Below are 19,893 nucleotides of genomic sequence, written 5' to 3'. Positions count from 1 at the left end.
ATCTGAGGAAAGATGTGCTGGCACTGGAAAGGGTCCAGAGGATGTTTACAAGAATGATCCCAGGAATGAGTAGGTTAACCTATGATCAGATTCAGATTCAGATTCAGATTCAGATTCAATTTTAATTGTCATTGTCAGTGTACAGTACAGAGACAACGAAATGCATTTAGCATCTCCCTTGAAGAGCGACATAGCAAACGATTTGAATAAAAAAATAATAAGTGTCCGGAGGGGGGGGGGGGGTGGTGAATGGCAGTCACCGAGGTACGTTGTTGAGTAGAGTGACAGCCGCCGGAAAGAAGCTGTTCCTCGACCTGCTGGTTCGGCAACGGAGAGACCTGTAGCGCCTCCCGGATGGTAGGAGGGTAAACAGTCCATGGTTGGGGTGAGAGCAGTCCTTGGCGATGCTGAGCGCCCTCCACAGACAGCGCTTGCTTTGGACAGACTCAATGGAGGGCAGCGTGGAACCGGTGATGCGTTGGGCAATTTTCACCACCCTCTGCAATGCCTTCCGGTCGGAGACAGAGCAGTTCCCATACCATACTGCGATGCAGTTGGTAAGGATGCTCTCGATGGTGCAGCGGTAGAAGTTCACCAGGATCTGAGGAGACAGATGGACCTTCTTCAGTCTCCTCAGGAAGAAGAGACTGATGAGCCTTCTTGATCAGAGTAGAGGTATTGTGGGTCCAAGGGAGGTCATCAGAGATGTTGACTCCCAGGAACCTGAAGCTAGAAACACGTTCCACCTCCGTCCCGTTAATGTGGATGGGGGTGTGCGTGCCGCCTCTGGACTTCCTGAAGTCTACAATGAGCTCCTTGGTCTTCTTGGAGTTAAGGGCCAGGTTGTTGTCAGCGCACCATGCAGCTAAGTGCTGGACCTCCTCCCTGTAGGCCAGCTCATCGTTGTTGCTGATGAGGCCAATCACCGTTGTATCATCTGCATACTTGATGATGGTGTTAGTACCATGTACAGGTGTGCAGTCATAGGTGAAGAGGGAGTAGAGGAGGGGGCTCAGCACACAGCCCTGAGGAACGCCGGTGTTCAAGGTGAGGGTTGAAGAGGTGTGCTTGTCTAACCTCACAGACTGGGGTCTGTTGGTTAGAAAGTCCAGTATCCAGTTGCAGAGGGAGGGGTCGATGCCCAGGTTACCGAGTTTGGTGATCAGTTTTGATGGAATAATGGTGTTGAATGCTGAGCTGTAATCGATGAACAGCATTCTTACATAAGTGTCTCTGTTGTCGAGGTGGGAGAGGGCGGAGTGAAGTGCCGTTGAGATGGCATCCTCCATACTCCTGTTCTTGCGGTAGGCAAACTGATAGGGATCCAGTGTGGGGGGTAGGTAGCTTTTGAGGTGTGCCAGGACCAGCCTCTCGAAGCACTTGGTGATGATGGGGGTAAGTGCAACTGGGCGGAAGTCGTTGAGGCTTGCCGCAGTGGAGTGTTTTGGCACTGGCACGATGGAGGTGGCTTTAAGGCAAGTGGGGACAACTGCTTGGGCAAGTGACAGGTTGAAGATGTCAGTCCAGACGTCTGTCAGCTGCGCAGCACAGGCCCTGAGCACGCGCCCGGGGATGCCGTCAGGGCCAGCAGCCTTACGTGCATTAGTCCTACTCAGTGCCACGTACACGTCGTAGGGGGTGAGTGTGAGGGGTTGGTGATCGGCAGGTAGCACAGCCTTGATGGCTGTCTCTAGATTGTCCCTGTCGAAGCGGCCATAGAAGTGATTAAGCTCCTCAAGGAAGGAGGCGTCGCTGGATGTGGGGGTGATGTTGGAGGGTCTGTAGTCCGTGATGGCCTGGATGCCTTGCCACATGCGTCGGGGGTCGGAGTTGTTGTTGAAGTGCTCCTCAATCCTGAGCTTATGGCAGTGCTTGGCCTTCCTGATGCCCCTCTTCAAGTTAGCCCTGGATGAACTGTAGGCTCGAGCATCGCCTGACCTGAAAGCGGTGTCCCGTGCTTTCAGCAGTAGCCTGACCTCGCTGTTCATCCATGGCTTCTGATTCGGGTATATGGTCACCTGTTTGAGGGAGGTGACACTATTGATGGTGGAGTTTATAAAGTCCAGAACAGAGGATGTGTAGGAATCAATGTCCGTGTGAGAGTCAAGGGTGGCCTGGGCTGCAAACGCCTTCCAGTCAGTGTTTCCAAAACACTGCTGAAGTGTGAAGTCCGCTTCCTCTGACCAGACTTTAACTGTCCTTACAGTTGGTTTAACCCGTCTGATGAGTGGGGAGTACTTAGGGAGCAGGAACAATGAGACGTGATCAGACTGACCAAGGTGGGGGGGGGGGATGGCTTTGTAAGCTTCAGCCATGTTAGTGTAGACTTTGTCCAGTGTCTTGTCTACTCTAGTGGGGAAGGATACATGTTGGTGGAATTTGGGGAGTACAGTCTTCAGGTTGGAGTGATTGAAGTCACCCGCAACAATGAAGGCTGCCTCGGGGTTGTGCGTCTGTTGTTTGCTAATGGCAGTATGCAGCTCTTTGATAATACCATAGATATTAAATTTCAATACACATTATGAAAACTTGAAAGTAGGATCCAGTGGTCTGATCATTGAAGAGGTGATGGATAGGGTGGGTCTTCACTTGTCTACACGATCCTATCACTAGCTTTGTTGCGAAAACTGAGGTGCATAGCATGGTAGGGTTGGCATAGGAATCAGACTTATCCTAGCTGTTGGCAGAATGGGAAATTACTACAATCTTGTTTTTGGTAAATAAGAAGCATAGGAAAATTAGTCATGTTTAGAGATACAGCAAGGATGAAGGCCCTTGGATCACTGAGTCCATTCCGACCATCGATTCACACCAGTTTTATGTAATCCCATTTTCTTAACTACTCCCTACACATCAGGGTCACTTACCATACAAACCCTCACTCCTTTGGGATGTGAAAGGAAACTGGAGCACTTGGAGGAAACCCACGCAGTCACAGGGAGAATGTGCAACCAGTCACAGACAATACCTGAGATCCAGATCGAATCCGTGTCTCTGACACTGAGGCAGCAGTTCTACCTGCTGTGCTACAGTGCTTCCTGTGGTTGGAACAGCAGAATTATGTTCGGGAAGGAAGTCCAAAATGATCAAGGCTTGAAACTTTTTATCATTTGTCATGGATGTCACATTTTGTTAAGGATAAATGAAGGGTATCAAGGCATGCGGGACAAAGGTGCGAAATGTCGTTAAGATGCCAAGGTAAATGACGAATGCAAGAATGAGACTTGGTTCATTATCCAAATTGAACAACCTAATGATTTTTAAACATTGTCTTCAAGTGAAAGTCGTCAAATAAATTAAATTTACTCAAACAAAAAAGTGTTTTTTTAAATCATTTATAGGGACAAAATGATATCTTTAAAACTAATTTGGAAGTACAATTCATTCTTCAGCTGCCTGCTCTCCTTTGATGTCTGTTGCTTTTATTTCCTGCTCCAAAAATTGAAAAAGGGCAGAAAAAAAATTAATGAAACAATAAATGAAAATAAAGAATAAAGCTGTAGGACAAGAGTCAGAAATTTTATACAGGGTACTGAAAATAGAATGAATTGGGTTATGAAGGAAATATAGTTAAATATAATTAGTCCTGTATTGCTCATATTAATAAACATGGAAAGAACCAACTAGATTAATAGTGGAAAAATAAAAATGTATTTATCTTTTGCAATTATATTTAATTATCTTTGAAATAGAGAAAAGGATCTTTCAAAAATTAAATGGAAGGATGTCGCAAATTGGATTGATGGAATAATGTAGTTTGATCATGTTTTTATTTTGGCTCTGATGAAATAACTTGGTTAGCTAATAAATTTGTTTCACTGAGAACTAAAACTGAAACCATTTACTATGGGACTGCCTAATGAGGATTGTGATTGCTGTACAGCTAGAGAATCTAGCCAGAAATTGTGGTGCTCCTGAAAATAAATTGAAATTTGTCCAGATAATGGATAAGCAAATGACACAAGGAACTTACAAAAAAGAGACACAAGGTGCTGGAATAACACCGCAGCATCACTTGAGAATGGATGGACGATGTTTCTGACTGAAGAAGTGTCCCAACATGAAACATCACTTTTTCATGTTTTTGAGAGATGCTGCCTGACCTACTGAGTTATTCCAGCACTTTGTCTTTTTTTGATAGCAAATGATGTTTTTAATTAGTGATGCCACTGCTGGATAATTGAGATAAATAGTTTACAGGAGCCCATGCTTAATCCTTGACAACAAACCATTACATTTTCATTGAAAATCTGACAAAAATTGCTGAAGTAGAGGTCACAAATAAAGGATTTTTGCGACAAAAGTTTTCTCAAAGATCTCATAAATTTCAGAGTTCTGAGGAAGGAAACAGGTCTAAGAATTCCAGTACACTATCCAGACTTTGTTCATATCTTTTATATTTTATTTTTAAAAATACACATAAAAAGTTAAAAACATGATCACTTTCCAAGCATTTCAAGCAATTTTTAAAGATGAAACTATCCATAAAGGAAACATCTCGTATTCTTACACTTTTACATTCTTAAACAAAAAACATGAGTATGATATGAATTTTTCCTTTAAGCATATTTAAACTACAAATATCAACAGAAGCATGACTCAATATTTCAAATATTTATCACTAATGTACAACATTCAGATCTATACCTCTAGACACTGATAAGGTATTATTTAAATTTAGTGTTATACTCTAAAATATAATAAATATTTTAATAACACGTTGTGTAATATGGGTGGCTGCTGTTTAAATTAAAATTTTCAACACCTAACTTTTTTATACATGGATAAATGCAAATCCAATTTTATGATCTTGATTTTATATAAAACAATTAATTGGCTTTCCTTATGAGCTTGATCTTATGTCCTTCTGAAGAGGATATCTTATTCTTTTACTCTATCTTTGAACTGTAAAACAATATATTTCCATCATCTACCAGGAAGAGATTCGTATGCAATATGGAGAAAAGCAATATGTCTAGAGTACATCATTCTTTGGTTATATAAGAGTTATCAAACCTGAGAGGTTAGCATTAGGATTCCTATCTGCATTTATAATATGTTGTACAGCCAGAAAGTGTTTGTGTAACATAATGGATACAAGGGTAGAGAAATTAGTGGAATATAGATCTGTGTCAATAGTTCCTCGTTTAACCATTTAATATAATTTCCTAAATTGTGAATAATGGTCTGTGTAAAAAAAACCAGCAGCAGTAAGCAGAGAGAATTAAAATCAGCCCAGATAAAACTTGTTCGGGTTAGACAGTTTGTACTGCAGATATCCTCCTGCATAAATAGTTCCCTGCCAGCTATTTGCAATTTACATCATCAATATCTGTGTCCATTGTCTAATTTTTGGTATCAGCAAAACTCGCAGATAGAACTAAATATAATGATTAATGTTAAAATTGATTGTAATATTAATCGCTTTTCTGATGTTCATAACATACAAATCTTTAACAATTACTTCAATTGAATCGTGAGGTATAACAGGGTTTGTTTATAACTAATTGTGTTTTTTTTAGGTCTCTAATTCTATTTGAGGCATTTTCTAAAATATGCCAGGCTTGTAGAGTGGTAAAGGGTGGAGAAAGTGGGAATAACAGGAAAATTGTTGGAAATTGAAGATTGAGGTTTAATGGAAAAACAGTGGTGTAGAATGAATTTGGGGTAATAATGGGTTAAAGCACAATGACTTAGTAGCGATTGTGTAAATGCTGAGCCATGGCTACTGCTGCTCACAATAATGCAATGCATCAGAGAAAAATATCTCGCAGAAGCTGAATGCAGCAACGTTTTCCACATCCTTGGACTGGATATGGCATTGTGAAGAGGGTACGGATGTGATTGCCAACCCACCGAATTGATTATGTCGAATCCAAAGCACAACACTACACAGTGTTGTGTGACTAAAAGTAGAAATTAATAAATTTATTTCGCATTTTATGTTTATTTATTCTTGCCCCCATAAATTCTGTAAGAGTAAATTTCTGTAACCTGAACATAGGGGACGCCTCTACCAGGCACCATGCTGGAGAGAAATAATGAAAGTACATTTCTGAGCTTGACTGATCTTGGTAGTTTATCCTGGTGAATGGGAATCAAATACAAAAGGCCTACATAAAGAAAAGGAAGGAACTATGTGAAATAAAACAGTTGATCATAAAGACAATGCAGACACTCCTTGTCTATTATATTCTTGTTTAAATCAAAGAAAATTAACACCAATTTAGATGAGGATAAACTATTGTTATATCTGCCTTTTTCCATATTTTGTCTGTGCAGGCAAGGATGAATTAAAGTAATGTACAACGCTTATCGACAACAAAGAAAAAACTGCTCAAAATATTAACAAAGCAAACTCTAGAATAATTAGATCCTGTCGTCAATGTTAATCTGCATCCAAATGTGACCACCCTTACTGAAACATGCTGTGGTGCTGCATTCCAGTGCACTTTGTTATTGTACTTTACTTGGCTAGAAACTGCCTATGTTCATTATCGCTGACTAATGCAACAATATGTTTAGTTTGGATTTTCCAAAACCAGAAACAGCCATGTTACAATAAAGATATGCGGACCTAACCAACCCAATACTTCAATATCCAGGCGTTAAGGTCACATAAATATACAATTTGAAAGCTTTTGGTCACTTGGTAAACAAAAAGGGAAAGGTACCAGCTTTTCACAATCTTCATTAATGATTTTGGCTGGGGAAGCAAACGTCAAATTACCAACTTTACTGATGAATCAAAACTAGGTGGAATTGTGAGCAGGAAGGACTTAAATGGGCTTCAAGGGAATATGGATATGCGAAGGAAGTGGCTAAGAACATAACAGATGGAACATAATTAGAAAAAATGTAAGGTTATCAACTTCTAAAATAAAAATAATCAATGAACTGCACACGTAGAGTAAGCTTCACCAAAGAGTATATATTGAGTAAAGGGATGTCAAAGGTAAGTGAAATCTGCCTGTCAGTTGCTGATCACATCGTCATTTGGAAATAGAATGCATTTGCAAATGTCCTATTCCTAGCTCACTAAAGCAGGCTTAAGTGGATCACAGAAGATGTCATTGGGACTTCAGTGGATAGGTCCAAGGGTGCTTTCGAATTGCTTTGATCCATTGGGATTTGGAGAAGTGGACAGTGTTAAAACTATTTGTGCATTTCTTTGTTTAATGAGGTTGAGCAGAAGACATTAAGGGTAAGTTGAAGTGTTGCAGCGGGGCACAAATGATTAGAGGGAATGATGTTTCACTTGCATGCTACAAAGGCAACCTTGGAGTAGGCCATGTGATTCTCTATAAGGGATTCAGACAAAAGAACAGATAGAAAGCCGACCGAGAAATTGGTTTAAAACATTTTGGTTAAAGGGAAAATGAAAAGTATTTACAAGATAATGATAATTCAAAAATAGGAATAAACAGAGGAGCCCTCAATTTGAAGCACATGAAACCAATTTGTAACGGTAAAGTTAGGAGCAAACCCATCCAGGCTTCCTTTAGAAGTTAATTAATTCCCTTTTTTATAAACAAATCTCACTGCATTTCCCAACTCAAAAGGAGACAAAAAAGTGAAAGGTGATATTTAATCATTTGGATTGCTTTACAACTCTCAAACATTTCTACCGATAGTAACAAAGTTAGATGAGGCAAGAATAGTGTATTGTTCAATGTGTTAATAGCTTTTAGCAGGAGAAACCATATTGGGTATGGTCATATGGCCGAGCATTTACCATATTACCACAATATCTAAATCTATTAACACAAAATACTTTGCATGCTTTCTTATCAATCATTGTACATCTATCTATGTATCTATCTATCTTCTATCTATATATTACTAAAACTCATCTTGTTAGTCCCTATATTTGTTTGTAAATTTGTGCATTGTACCCTACAATTTTTGGCCTAACTTGCTCACCATTGTCCTGTGATGTAAATGAAACGAGTTTCGTTCAGTTTGATGGTATATTTTACAAGTTATTCACATTTGAAACTTTACACAACGGGAACCCATCAGCCACACCTGCGCAGTTGGGGGCTATGGGTTAGTGGTGGAATATTGCCTTGAGCCTAACGGGTCTGCACCTGGTCCAGTATATATCTATATATATATTACTAAACTTTTCATCTTGTTTGTTTTTATCTACCTATATATCTACCTATCTATCTTTCTACCTATCTACGCGTGCGTATGTATGTGATCCCGGAACTATGATAGTGCTAAAACATTTGCATCACCTTACTCACAATTGTCCTGTGGTTGTTTGTTCAGATTGGTGTTATATTTCACAAGTTATTAACATTTAAACATTTACAAAAGCCTACTTTGAGATCAATAACTTGACAGATGCTGTGGGATCTAATTTACATGGGTGCTCCACCTGACAATTACATCACAATGAGATCTCATATATATATATAAGCTGTCAATCAAGTGTTCCACCCAGTGCAATGAGAGATTTGTTACATTGTTGTAAGGAGTGGGGAGGGGAGAAGAAATGGTACTTAAACATTGTGTTTAGTGGGGGAGTGCGATAGGGGAGAGGTGAGATAGGGAGTGACTGAGGGTAGGGAAAAGGAGAGGGGGAAGGAGAGAGGGGAGAGAAGCGGGAGGGTGAAGAGGAGGGGGCGGGAGTGCATGAGCCGCGCCTGCGCAGTTGGGGGCTAAGGGTGAGTGGTGGATTATTGCGTTGGAACAGGTTACGTTGGAGGAACGGGTGAATGGTGGAAACGGGTTGCGTTGGAAGAACGGGTGAGTGGTGGAATACTGTGTTGGGGGAACGGGGCCCAACGTGTCCCACTTTGTCTTGTGTATCTTCTATATTACTAAATGTCTGTTCTTGACTGGTTTTGGCGATCTGTGCTGTGATTTCCGAGAGAACGCCACCACCTACGGCCGTCATTTTTGGCCACCCCGCTCAGAGCCCCCCTCCGCCGCATGTGTGCCGAGGATTTTTTCAGTCGATGAAAAATGACAGAGATATTAATGATTTTACAAAATTCCCCATTCTCTCTGCTGCCCCTGCTGGCGGCAGGGGGGATGGACTATAAAACCAGGAAGTGGTGTGCCTCAATTAGTCTGCAAGCTGGAGGAAGGCAGAGGGTCACGTTTCTCTAAGCTGTGAATAACACTGAACACATGTCCACACAACTGAGTAAGTATCGTTAATGTGGTTTGAAAATGAAAATATGGTTAAAGTAAATAAGCACTGCCTGCAAATGGTTGTTTGAGGGGTTTGGGTTGAAATAAAAAGGCACTCTCTCTCCCCCCCTCTACCCCCCCCCCCCCCCCCATCTCTCCCCCCCTCTCCCCCCCCCTCCCCCCCCCCTCTCTCTCCTCTCCCCCCCCCCTCCTCTCCCCCCCCCCCTGTCCTCCCCCCTCTCCTCCCCACCTCTCCTCTCCTCCCCACCTCCCTCTCCTCCCCACCTCTCCCCCCCCCCCCACCTCTCCTCTCCCCCCCCACCTCTCCTCTCCCCCCCTCTCCTCTCCCCCCTCTCCTCTCCCCCCCCCCCTCCCCCCCCCTCCTCTCCCCCCCCCCCTCCTCTCCTCCCCCCACCTCTCCTCCTCCCCCCCCTCTATTTCTCCCCTCTTTTTTCTCCTCTCCATCCCCTCCCCCACCGTCCCTCCCCTAAACCCCCCTCTCCTCCACACACCCCTACTCCCTTTCCTCCGCTCACCTCTCACCCTCCCCTCACCTCTCCTCCTCACTCTCACCCTCTCTCGCTCCTCCCCTCCACCGCCGCCTTTCCCCTCTCACCCACCCTCCCTCTTCTCCTCCTCGCCACCCCCCTCTCCCTCTTGCCCTCTCTGTGTCTCTGCCCCTTCTCTCTCTGCCCTCACTCTCTCTACCCCCCCCCCATCTCTCTAGATGTGACTGCAAGTTGGGGGCTATGCGTCAGTAGATAGGGTGGTTATGGGGTAAAAGGAGCAAATTAATAATATTAATATATCAAGGGGGTAATTAGGGTGAGTGCAGGGGGGGGGGTAGTTAATGTGTGTGACGCTGCATGCCGCCCCCCCCCCCCCCCCCCCCCCCCCCCCCACAACCACACGTTGGGGGAACAGACCCAACGGGTCTGTACTTGGTCTAGTATATTACTAAAACTCTCATCTTGTTTGTTTCTATGTATGTGTGTGAGCGTATGTGATCCCTGAAATGCGCCAAAACGGTATATGATAGCGTTAAATTTGCTGCTGTAAATAATTTCACGCCAGTGGGAATGTTGTAGTGCCCCCTACAGATAGGAGGGTCTAATTACAGTTAATAAAGTGTAGGTCCCAGAATTTTAATGCACTTCACACATGCTTTCAATAGTTACTGTCCTTAAATTATTTAAGTTTCTGCTCTGAAGTAAGTGCCATACTATTTCTAGATGCTATTCAATACCTTTGAACAGCCATGATCATATTGAATGGCGGTGCAGGCTCGAAGGGCCGAATGGCCTACTCCTGCATCTATTTTCTATGTTTCTATGTTTACCTTAATTTGTACATTAACTGTAATTAGATGCTCTTATCTCCAAAAGAAACAATATAGGAATGTTGTACATTTAGATTGACAAATTCATTTTACAAATCTGTGGAGAAAAAAAAACATTGTTTCTAACAACTCCAGCTCAGACAAGTGTTTTTGATTTTTGGTACAGCTCTGTAAAGTGAATTTGTAATTACTAAATGTACACCATTCTTAAATACATTTGGAGAAACTACTGGCTGTATGATCAGGAAGTAATCCTACCCATCCTCCATGAGGTAAATCTCTACCGGAATATGTAGAAATTTCACCGTTACCGCATCGGGTTTACGAGGAGATGGGCTGCAGCTTTTCTGACATTACAAAAGCAGACACACTTGAAATATTCTCCCTTCTGCAGAAAAGAACTTTAGGTAACATGAACAAAGCCATATAAATGCAATTTTTTTCTTATTTCTTTCTTTGTGGCATTCCCCTTAATTTTCTCCTTATTTTTTACATAATTATTTCTCTCCTACTCAGAACCACCTGCACCCACAATTGTGATTAATTATGCAAATGTTACACAAGCAAAACTGAATGCTATTAGCAAGAGATTCTGCAATCTGCGCAAATCAAAGTAGAGGTAATTGTTACCTGAAAATGAAAAGTACTCTCTTAGTGCATACTATACTATTACTGTCCCATCAATCTCCCATCTAATTTTTTTTGCTTTCCTAATCAATGTTGGCAGTGCAAAAGCATTTTTGGATTATTCTGTAATGTAAGAAACTTTATATAAAAAACGAGCTATTTTTGTTAATGGTTTTGTAGATAGTGGTGTTTGATATTATAAGAACCAGTAGGAGGCCACTTTACTCCACCATTCAATGGTATGTTACTGATCCTGTCCCTTGTTCCTTTTGCTGCCCAAACCTCATCCACTGGCTCCTTTAGTGGATGAAAAATGATAAATTTCAGCTTTGATTATATCCCAAAGATGAATATCCACACCCCTCATGAAAAGAAGTCAAACAATTACAATCTTTTGAATAAAGAAAGTTCAAAGTATTTCAATCTCACACAGCCCTTAATGCTCCTTGGCTCCAAAGCTGCTAAAACAGCATCCACTTCTACTGTAGACACAAAAAACTGGAGGAACTCAGCGGGTGAGGCAGCATCTATGGAGAGAAGGGTCTTGTACATAATTTCCCATTCGTCTAACCTGAGTATAGGTCAGTCTTACCACATGTTTCTTCAATGGATAATTCCTTATTCCATCAATAAATCTAATGACACTTTATTGCACTTACTCCAAAGCAAGTATATTATTTAATTTCAGAGACTGAAACTGTACCGAATATTTGGTTGTGATTTAACAAAAGCTCTGTACAATCTCAGCAAGATTTCTTTATTTATGTTGAATTTCCCTTCCCCGTCATGACATGCAAATAGAGAGAGAGGTGTTGGGGAGACTGGATACTGGAACGCATGTTATCACTCTCTTGGTCAATTATATGACCACTGCACAAGAACTGTTGCAGGAAATGTGTTCTAGCATGCACTGTTAAAACCCCCAAGTATCACGGATTCTAATTCTAATCCTCCACTTCTACTGCCACCCACCCACCATATTGTTCTTAATACTTTGCTGCTGAAGATTGCAGACTTAACTAATGTGGTTGATTTGATATTTAGTATTTTTCATAATACTACTTGATCCTTCTGGAATCGCAGCAAACCTGCACCATTGCTGGGATTCAGTAGCATGTCCAAAGTTGGTCATGAGAGTCCATCCTGTGCCCTAATGATGTTCCACACAGGAAAATGGATCAAGGAATTTGCAATATTAGTGGCATATCTCCAGACCATCACTTCAAAGAGACAACTCACGTGTCACAATATGAGAACATCCTGATTTTCTTGACAATTAGACTCTAGATAGAAGTTTAATAAATATAACTATAGAATCTAATCCCTGTAGAATATACTAAAAGGAAGTTATAGGCATTGAAGTCCAATAATGCTCTTACTTTTATAAAGTAATTTTAACTTAATGTAATATTTCTTCCATTTACTTTACATCAAATCAGCCAGAGATTCTTCTGCCAACTTTTCAACTGCTCTGTTAAACTTAATAAAATCATTCCCTTAATTCTGATAGGTTATTTTGAATTCATTGCTATTACTTGATTGACTCCTTCATGATAACCTCTTTACTTCCCTGGCTAAACCAAGTTACAGCAAGTCTTTAAACATCGAAAATCTCTACTTCCAATTCAGAAGGACTGAAATGGCTCGGTTTCAGAAATATCTATATAATCAATTAGTAATATAATAAAGTTTGTAATGCAGTTGATGTCCACTTTGTACAACATTTAAACACATCTTAAAGAATAAATAAATGTATTACTTCTACCCATCTTTATAATATCGAATGAATTGACATTGGATTGCCTTCATAGCACATGCAACTATAAAGTGAAGCAGGATAGAAAGGGAATGGTCAAAGATCATCAAGATGTTGGTCACTAGCAGGCACAGTTCTGCTGCTTCAATGGTTGGTTATCTGTCAGCCGCGTGTGCTTACTGCCACTGCCCATTGATGGATCTGAATCAAGGCGTTCAGACATTTTCTCGCATATGATATCTACTAGACATTCAAAGACCTGCTTGACATTGATGTTTTCTTTGGCACTGACCTCAAAAAACTCAAATCCTGTCAAAAGAAAGAAACAAAAGGTGATCCTTATATTTATTTAATGCTATGAGAAAATTGACAAAATCTCAAATACAATCCAACATTTTTAGGAAGGCTTCATGTGTGCTCATCCTCACCATAAATAAAATAAATTTCATCATAACTAGGAATTTATTTCATAACTATTTATTGACTATAGCTCCACCTTCAACACCATAATTCCATACAAACTCGTGTCCTAACTCCTGAACCTAGGAATCAATTCTCCACTCTGAGTGGTTCCTCAACTTTCTGACCTACAGGCCACAGTCAGTGAGGATAGGTGACAACACCTCCTCCACAATAATTTTCAACATTGGTGCCCCACAAAGATGTGTACTCAGCCCCTAATATGCATTCCCTATTCACTTGCAACTGCACAGCCAAATCTGGCTCTAATTCTATCTACAAGTTTACAGATAACAACACCATGGTGTGCCAAATTATGAACAACGTCGAGACAGAGTGCAGGAAGGAGATAGTGAACTTAGTGACATGCTGTCAGGATAATAACGTCTCCATCAATGTCAGCAAGACAAAGGAACCAGTTAATTTCTTCCCGAAGCATGGTGAAGTATATGCCTCATTCAGCATCAAGGTGCTGAAGTTGAAATGGTTGAGATCTTCAAGTTCCTTGGTGTTAATAGTAACAATAATCTGTCGTGAATCAACCTGTTGTGATGTGACAGCCAATAAGGCACACCAGCGCCCCTACTTCCTAAGGAGACTGAGGAAATTTGGCATGTCTATAGTGACTCTTACAAACTTCTACTGATGCACAATAGAAAGCATATTGTCAGGTTGCATCACAGCTTGGTTTGCGAACAGCTCTGCCCAAGACCACAAGCAAATGGTTATATGGTTAAATTGCAGAGTTGTAGATAAAGCACAGTCCATTACACAGATCAGACTTCCCACCATTTACTCCTTCTACACTTCACACTGGCACGGAAGGGCAGGCAGAATAATCAAAGTCTTGCCCCACCCCAATCATCCCTTCTTCTCCCTACTACGGTCCGGCAGAAGATACCAAAGCTTGAAAGTGCGCACCACCAGACTCGGGAACAGCATCTATGTCACTGTATTCAAGCTTCTGAACGGTCCTTCCATAAGCTAAGGTACTGTCCAATTCTATCCCATTGTGAACATTGGAATTTGGCTATAGAGCTGATGTGCCATGATACTGGAACTAGATTCTGTACTTTATATCTACCCCTTTGCTCTATCTATTGTACTGGAGTTTGACTTGATTGTGTTTATGTATAATATATCTGATCTGTTTGGATAACATGCAAAACAAAGCTTTTCACTGTATCATTTTACACACGACAATCACCTACCCAACTGCTCAGCCAGATGTTTTCCCTTTTCAGCAGGAATTACACGTTCATCTTCCATATCACACTTATTTCCAACGAGGATGACTTGTGCATTATCCCACGAATAGGTTTTGATTTGGGTTGCCCTGTTCCAAAAGCAATGGTAATTAACAAAGAACTGCAGAGAAATTCTCAAACAACATGAAATGTTTTTTTCCTTAATGTGCATGAAGATATATCTCAGCAGTTACTACAATATATGCAGTATAACAGTAATATACTGCACTTTAGATAAATGCAAGAAAGATGTATTTAGGATTGGGGCGTTGGAGCTCTGCTCGGGCAGTACACCTGAAATTTAGTTGTATGTATTTACAATGACAATAAAGTATTATTATTATTAGTATATTAAATTGGATAGTTATATGGATGGGAAGGGAATGGAGGGTTATGGTCTGAGCGCAGGTACATGGGACTAGGGGAGATTATGTGTTCGGCACGGACTAGAAGGGTCGAGATGGCCTGTTTCCGTGCTGTAATTGTTATATGGTTATATGGTTATTATTGTGGAAGTAAAGTCACAAAGTGGAAAAAATACTACATTAAAAGTGATTTGTTTTTTAGGCAACTACAGGCGACTAGTTTCTCTCCACAAGTTCGCCGGGAGTAGTTTCCTCAGTTGCGCAAAAAGTAGTAGCGTCTTTCGGGTCACCGCTAAATTTTTAACACATTGAAAATGTTTCGACTATGACAGTTGCCGGCAGTTGCCTAAAAATCACCAAGTGGGACAGGCCCATTAATCTGTGCTTATGATAGTACTCATTCAGGTGTAGTTATAGACATTGGATCTCCAACAAAAGAGGCATGAAATAAAAAATAGAGCTATACCCTGCTAATTGCAGAAATCTGATCCACTGATACAGATGGGCTGTGTCTGTACTATATTTGATGCCACAGTTTTAGGTAGCAAAAAAGGAAACACCACAGGAAATTGAACTCCATTCAATTCTGCATGTATTCAGGAAAATAATTAAATTTCCTAAATAATTTTCCTTCTCGGATGTGCTGCAGGTAAATGTATTGTTACCACCCCTTTCAAATTGCATAAGATATCTCCAGAGATATCTTCCTAGTTTGACTGCCAGAATCAGGCAGCATTTAAATCGAAGATAGACATAAAATTCTGGAGTATCTCAGGGGGTCAAGCAGCATCTCTGGAGAAAATGGATAGGTGATGTGGGGGGGGGGGGGCTGGAAACAAGAAAAAAACAGGACAAATCAGGGCCAGCAACAGGCAAAAAGGTTGGCTAGAGACAGGTGAGAGCCCAAGATGAATACATCATTGCGAATTGTAGATCTGGTTGACGGACATTTATTGGAGGGAAGGGGGGTTGAGGAGAAGAGGGAGGGGTTGGGAGAGAATTAACCGTTGATGCGGTTGGGTTATGAGCTACCCAAGCAAAATATGAGGTGCTGTTCCTCCAACTTTCATGCGGCCTCACTCTGCCAATAGAGGAGACCTAGGACAGGAAGGTCAGTATGCGAATGGGAAGGGGAGTTAAAGTGGTCCCATCTCCAGCATTTAAATCACTTAGTTTGCCATTTGAGATAGAAGTGAGCTGTCACCGCCGACTGGTGAATTCAAGATAACATTTGTATTGGTCTATTTATACAACATGTTATCTGTCTTAGGAGTGCCCAATGAAAATAGAACTTTAAGAATAGGTGGATGTGCGTAATCATTTAAAAAAAGTGAACACATGGATAGAATGAGGAGAGAATGAAAATGCAGCTCACCAGTCTTGCACTGCATTAAAGGATTCTTCATTGGCAATGTCATACATAAGTATGAAGCCCATGGCTCCTCTGTAGTAAGCAGTTGTAATGGTTCTGTATCGTTCTTGACCAGCTGTATCCTGTAAAACAGATCTCCAGTTTACTCATGATGAGAGGGACATTACAAAAACAACCTTTGCAATGCTTATAAGAACAGTTAGTTAAGCAGATTTAATCCATAAACATTACTTTGGCACCGGTAAATATAGCATGAAGATAAAGGTAAACAAGACCGTAAAAGCAACCATAACAAGTCCAAGAAATATTATTTAGTATGTATTGATGAGAGTCAATACTCAAGAGCACCATTTTAAAATCTCCACTTATAAGACACTAGACTGAGGGGGACCCATTGGGTCCCAGTCACACAGGAGGCTTGGTCCCCCAACACAATATTCCACCACTCACCCATATCCCCCAACTGCACAGCCACAGCTCATTTCCCCTCATCCCTAGCACTCTCTCCCCCTCCTCTTCACCCTCCCTCTTCGGTCCGAGTCAGCATGGATTTACAAAGGGGAAATTATTCTTGATTAATCTTCTGGAATATTTTGAGGATGTAACTCGGAAAACGGACAAGGGTGAGTCAGTGGATGTAGTGTACCTGGACTTTCAGAAAGCATTTGACATGGTTTCACGTAGGAGATTAGTGGGCAAAATTAGAGCACATGGTATTGGGGCTAGGGTATTGACATGGATAGAAAATTGGTTGGCAGACAGGAAACAAAGCGTAGGGATTAACGGATCCCTTTCAGAATGGCAGGCAGTGACTAGTGGGGTATATGGCTGCTGGGACCGCAGCTATATACAATCTTAGGCTCCCCCTTGATCATGGCTGACCATGGGTGTCTCCAGGGTTGGAGGACGTCTGTGCGTGACTTTGTTTAACGTGGGGAGACTGGTGCACATGCAGCCACCACACGGTCCTTGACAGATCTGGGTCAGGATCCAGTGTCATGGAGTCCAAGATGACCGGAGACCCTTTTCTGCTGCAGCCTTCATCCGCCTTCCCAGCCGTTGTGACACTCCACTAAGGTCAGCCTTCATCCTCCACCTGCTCCACTGTTGAGGTCTTGGTTGGATTGCTCTTTGTTCGAGTCCTCCGTCTGACCTTACCGCCATGGGTGGCCCTACCAGGAGCATAGCTCCAGATGGCATCACTCTCAGGGTCTCAGGACCACACAAGCTTCTCCACCACAGCAAGGTGACAATCCACAGATACAATATACATCAATGATTTAGATGAAGGGATTCAAAGTAACATTAGCAAATTTACAGATGACACAAAGCTGGGTGGCAGTGTGAACTGTGAGGATGCTATGAGGATGCAGAGTGACTTGGACAGGCTGGGTGAGTGGGCAGATGCATGGGAGATGTAGTTTAATGTGGATAAATGTGAGGTTGTCCACTTTGGTGGCATAAACAGGAAGGCAGATTATTATGCTCCTCATGGCGGTAAGGTCAGACGGAGGACTCGAACAAAGAGCAATTCAACCTGGATCTCTGTGGCTAAGGTCTACACTAGGTAGAAAACATACCAGCTACAGTAGGTCAGCACAGGAGTCAAACTGTTAACAATAACATGCTTCATATAGTTCACTGCTGGATTCCATCTTCACAATGCTCTTCACTGCAGAAAATCAATGATGTCAGAAGATGATTTGATTTTCTTCTCAACCAACTGTTATGTAAACTGAGGTTTCGACCTTCAAAATGAACATTATTTCTTTTTATCAAATCTATAAACCATTGAGCCACTCAGCACAGACAACACTAGAGGTTTAGTTTGAACTCAGGTCACTGGAGCTGCGAGGCAGCAGCTCGACTGGCTGCACACTGCCATCGTTGTGAAATGGCAAAATTATTTCACAGACCAGAGGAAAATGTTTAAATTGCACCATGTCAGCTATGGTTGGCCTTGCTAGTGAGGTCCAGGTCATTTTGAACTTGGGCCCTTAAATACAATGGTTGCAGTTGTGAGAGAGCAAATCCTTTGAAACCTCTCACATTTCAGTAGACATCGACCCACCAGGGAGGATTTAGACTTGCACAAGATAGATGTGTGAAATAAATTATTTCCTGGCTTAATGTCAAACACCATTCAAAAGGCATTTTTTTCAAAATCACTTTATGGATGGACCAGTGCATGGTGTAATTAAACTGGGTTGTGAGGAAGGTGCAGAGATGATTTAAGATGATAATGACCTGTCAGTGAAAGAGTGTGCATACACCAAATTATGTGGAAAACCATGATGATATCCACTCTGGGAATTGTTTCTTGCATTTAAAACTTAGAAGCATAACTACCATTTTTTAATAATTAAAGTCCCAACTTAAAAAAACCCCAATACAGCTCTTACTTTTCAGAACAAAAACAAATATGATTGTAAAGCAAACAATGGGAAATTTGTTTATTGCCACAAATTTTAGTGGATTTTTTTTAACTGGCTACTCGCACATTAAAAATGTCTACATTTACAGATTGACATAAGAATGTGACGAGAATGTGACCACACTCGCTGATACCTTGATAATTAGCACATTGTACATTAAAAAGCTTTTTTTTAACAATAGATGTGGATAATTAACAGCAGAGTTGTATAAACCTCTTCTGGAAAGATACTTATCTACTATTTCTCATGCATCTGTTTCCTGATGATAACATTTCTCTGTTGAGCAATAAGCTGACGGAGATTATCACCATGACAACTGTCTAGAATAAGCCAAGCTCTGCATGTACTCCTGGATAAGCACAAACCTTTGCCTTTGAAATTAAAGCTTGTATATTTTTCTTTATATAAAAGTCTTGATCAAATAGTTATTAAATATAGTGGGGTTTTTTTCTCAAATTCATTAAAAAGTGTATTTGCCCTTTAAACCCTTTCTGAGAAAGAACCTATAGCCATGACTTCCTATCTTCTAACACAGACTCTTTTTATTCATTGATGGCTCTCTTTTTTTTTTAAAACTTCGCACATTTTTTGCACACTCATCTGATAGGTGAGATAAGTTAATTTGGTACTTATTTGATACCAAATTACAATGGATTAGATTGCACTGGACCCAACCAAAGCTTCCCAGCTCACTACACAAGCCCTATGATCAATATGACTGCTGCTGTGAATTAATCAACAAATAGAGTCATAGAGTGATCCAGTGTGGAAACGGGCCCTTTGGCCCAACTCGCCCACACCAGCCAACAATGCCCCAGCTACTCTAGTCCCACTGCCTGTGCTTGGTCCATAACCCTCCAAACCTGTCCTATCCATGTACCTGTTCAACTGTTTCTTAAACGATGGGACAGTCCCAGCCTCAACTACCTCCTCTGGCAGCTTGTTCCATACACCCACGGTGTGTGGAAAAAGTTACCCCTCGGATTCCTATTAAATCTTTTCCCTTCAACTTGAATCTATGTCCTTTGGTCCTCGATTCTGCTTGTCTGGGTAAAATGTTCTGTACATCTACCCGATCTATTCACCTCATGATTTTGTATACCTCTATAAGATCTCCCCTCATCCTCCTATGCTCCATGGAATAGA

The 19,893-nt window shown here is 41.3% G+C and overlaps 1 protein-coding gene across 6 annotated transcripts in view; it reads right to left on the bottom strand.

Annotated features, from left to right (window-relative positions):
- Nucleotides 1–9,902: 9,902 nt before the first annotated feature.
- The window catches only part of LOC129700934 (ras-related protein Rab-3B-like), an 86,053-nt gene continuing 76,062 nt past the window's right edge, over nucleotides 9,903–19,893 (bottom strand). For 5 of the 6 annotated variants that reach the window (XM_055641768.1, XM_055641770.1, XM_055641769.1 and 2 more), the window contains 3 exons: nucleotides 16,316–16,434; nucleotides 14,540–14,664; nucleotides 9,903–13,178 (listed from right to left, as the gene is read on the bottom strand). In XM_055641768.1, coding sequence (XP_055497743.1) covers nucleotides 12,991–13,178; nucleotides 14,540–14,664; nucleotides 16,316–16,434 — 432 coding nt within the window. In that variant the 3' untranslated portion in view covers nucleotides 9,903–12,990. The remainder of the gene's footprint in view (nucleotides 13,179–14,539; nucleotides 14,665–16,315; nucleotides 16,435–19,893) is intronic. The other variant, XM_055641771.1, reaches the window with a different exon arrangement.

This window comes from Leucoraja erinacea, chromosome 10 (genome assembly GCF_028641065.1).
Source record: "Leucoraja erinacea ecotype New England chromosome 10, Leri_hhj_1, whole genome shotgun sequence".
Lineage (NCBI taxonomy): Eukaryota > Metazoa > Chordata > Chondrichthyes > Rajiformes > Rajidae > Leucoraja > Leucoraja erinaceus.
This window is presented reverse-complemented; position numbering and strand designations above follow the sequence as displayed.